Consider the following 2,750-nt stretch of genomic DNA (forward strand, 5'->3'; position numbering starts at 1 on the left):
CAGAGAAGCTTGACTCCCATTGTGCCTACAAAAGTGGCTTGAAAACTCAGCTAATGAAATGTGTATATGATAGTCAAAAAATTGAGGAGTTTGAGAAATCGTGGGAAGAATTGATATGCACATACTTTTTGGAAGAGAATATTTGGTTGCAAAGTTTGTATGCTGAGCACGCGTAGTGGGTACCGGTATTCCTAAAAGACTATTTTTGGGCTGGCATGAGTACTACACAATGAAGTGAGAGCATGAATGCATTTTTTGACGGATATGTTCATGTGAAAACTAATTTAAAGAAGTTTTTTGACCAATTTGACAATGCCTTGAAAAAGAAAATTGAGAATGAAATCAGCTTGGACTTCCACTCATTTAGCGTTTCCATTGCTTGCATATCTAGATTTCCAATCGAAAAGAGATTCCAAGAGTTGTACACGAATGCAAAGTTCAGGGAAGTTCAGCAGCAAGTTATGGGTGTGCTTGATATGGATCAATCACTACTTAGACACGATGGTGTGACGAAGACCTATTTGGTAGAAGATGAAATTCGTGTTGAGGAGTTCACTAAACATGTTACATGTTATGTGGACTTTAATGTGGAAGAATGCGATGCTAAGTGTTCGTGTGGGTTATTTCAGATGAGTGGGATACTATGTAGACATATCTTGGCCATATTCAAATGTAATGGGATAAAATCTTTGCTAGATAGATACATTTTAGATCGATGGAGGAAGGACATCAAACGGAGATACATGTTAATCTACAGTAGTTATGACACAGGGCCTCAGCGGGAAGATACTAACAGATATTCAAGTCTATTGAATATCTGTTATCGGATGATTACCCTTGCAGGAGGTTTGAAAGATCATACTAAGGATGCTACTAAAAAGTTATATTCCATGATTGAGTTATATAATCACAACCAAGAACCCCCTCCAATGACTCAAACGGGTTCTGATGTTGGTTGCACAACAAATGCCACAGTTAGTAGTTCGCAGCAAGTACTCAGTCCAAGAATTGTGCGAGGAAAAGGCAGACCCCCATCTCTGAGAAGAGCATCTAGGATGGAGCAAGACCTGCGGAAAGTTAAAGCGAGGACAAAGAAAATAACTGTAAAGGGAAAACGTAAAGAGGTTCAAAGAAATTAATAACAATAATATTTGCCGTATACATGTTTATTTGAAAGGATTTATTTATGAAAATATAGATACATTTTTTTAATTATACTTGTTACTTGATAACTAATGAGATGGAGGATATACGCTAGCGCAGGACACGCATAGGAATTTATTTGGGTCATCTGAGATAGATATCCAGGTATACATATGTTTTTTGTAATAAGAAATTGCAAGTTTGTTTGTTAAAGTATTTAAATCTTGCAATACATTAGCTTATATTTGGGTTATTTTTGTTACCTATTTATTACTACATTGTCGCAATGAGCTCAGCTCTAGACATTAGTGGAACCCAAAATATAGTTGGGAGTCAAGAAAGTGTAATATTTCTAAACTTGCATTTATATTAATAGTCATATAGGACTCAGCTAATATTTGTTATTTATTACTTACAGATGCAACTTGGGTTTGATGGATCACAAAGTGTGCAACCTGGGTTTGATGCTTCACAACCGATGCAATGATACGGTAAACTCAGCTAATTTCTGTAATTATTTGTATTGAAGTTCATATCTTGTAGCACTTCTTTGTTGTATGTGCATGAAAACTATGGTTGGGAGAAATGTGGGTTTTAGATATGACTTCTCATTAAATATTTTTAATTTAGAGGGATGCATGAGCATTTTTCTATGCGGATATGTGTTGCTGATTTTTGTTGAATAGTTGGAAAAAGAAAGCTTGGCAACACCCGATGATTGATCAAATGGTTAGAAGAAATCTTGCAAGTGATAGGTTGGGGCCATTATTTTTGTAAAGCTTCATATGGTTGGTGGTTATAATTTTGTAATTATTTTTGTTGGAAGAAATCTTAGGTTTTGACATTTTTTTTTTTTTTTTGTAAGAAGGAAAGCTTGGTGGATATAGTTTTCTAATATTTTTTGTTGGAAGAAATTTTGCAAGTGATAGGTTTTCATCATTATTTTTGTAAGAAGGAAAGCTTCCAAGAGTTATAGTTTTGTAATTATTTTTGTTGGAAGAAATATTGGTGGTGATATGTTTTATTATTAAATTTGTAACCAAGTTAAGCTTGGTGGTTATAGTTTTGTAATTATTTTTGTTGGGAGAAATATTGCAAGTGATAGGTTTTATAATTAAATTTGTAAGAAGGAAAGCTTGGTGGTTATAGTTTTGTCAATATTTTTGTTGGAAGAAATATTGAAAGTGACAGATGTTGTAACCTTGTTTTGTAAGAAGGAAAGCTTCCAAGAGTTATAGTTTTGTAATTTTTTTTGTTGGAAAAGATGTTGGTAGTGACAGGTATTGTAATTATTTTTGTAAGAAGGAAAGTTTGGTATTTTAACAAATTTGTGACAGGTTTTTGTTGGAAGAAATCTGGTATTTATAGGTTTTGTAATTATTTTTAGAAAAAGAAAGCTTGGGGGTAGGAGTTTTCTTTACAAGTTTTGATGCAAGACTATTTGTATGAAGCTTGGTGGGAAGCTACGGCTCCATTATGCATGCCAGGATACTACAAGAGTAGATGATGGGAAGAAAAGATGTTATATTTGTATGAAGATTGTGGGATCTCTTGTGGTTAGAGTAGGATGATTATGGATGGGCTCAATTACGTGCCCTCCCTTCAAA

At 34.2% G+C, this 2,750-nt stretch overlaps 1 protein-coding gene across 1 annotated transcript; it reads left to right on the forward strand.

The window, feature by feature from the left end:
* The first annotated feature begins 242 nt into the window (after positions 1-242).
* On the forward strand, positions 243-1,139 carry LOC122304465 (protein FAR1-RELATED SEQUENCE 5-like). The gene has a single exon (XM_043116738.1). The coding sequence runs from the start codon at positions 243-245 to the stop codon at positions 1,137-1,139; it is 897 nt and encodes a 298-aa protein (XP_042972672.1).
* Positions 1,140-2,750: the final 1,611 nt, after the last annotated feature.

Source organism: Carya illinoinensis, chromosome 3, assembly GCF_018687715.1.
Source record: "Carya illinoinensis cultivar Pawnee chromosome 3, C.illinoinensisPawnee_v1, whole genome shotgun sequence".
NCBI lineage: Eukaryota > Viridiplantae > Streptophyta > Magnoliopsida > Fagales > Juglandaceae > Carya > Carya illinoinensis.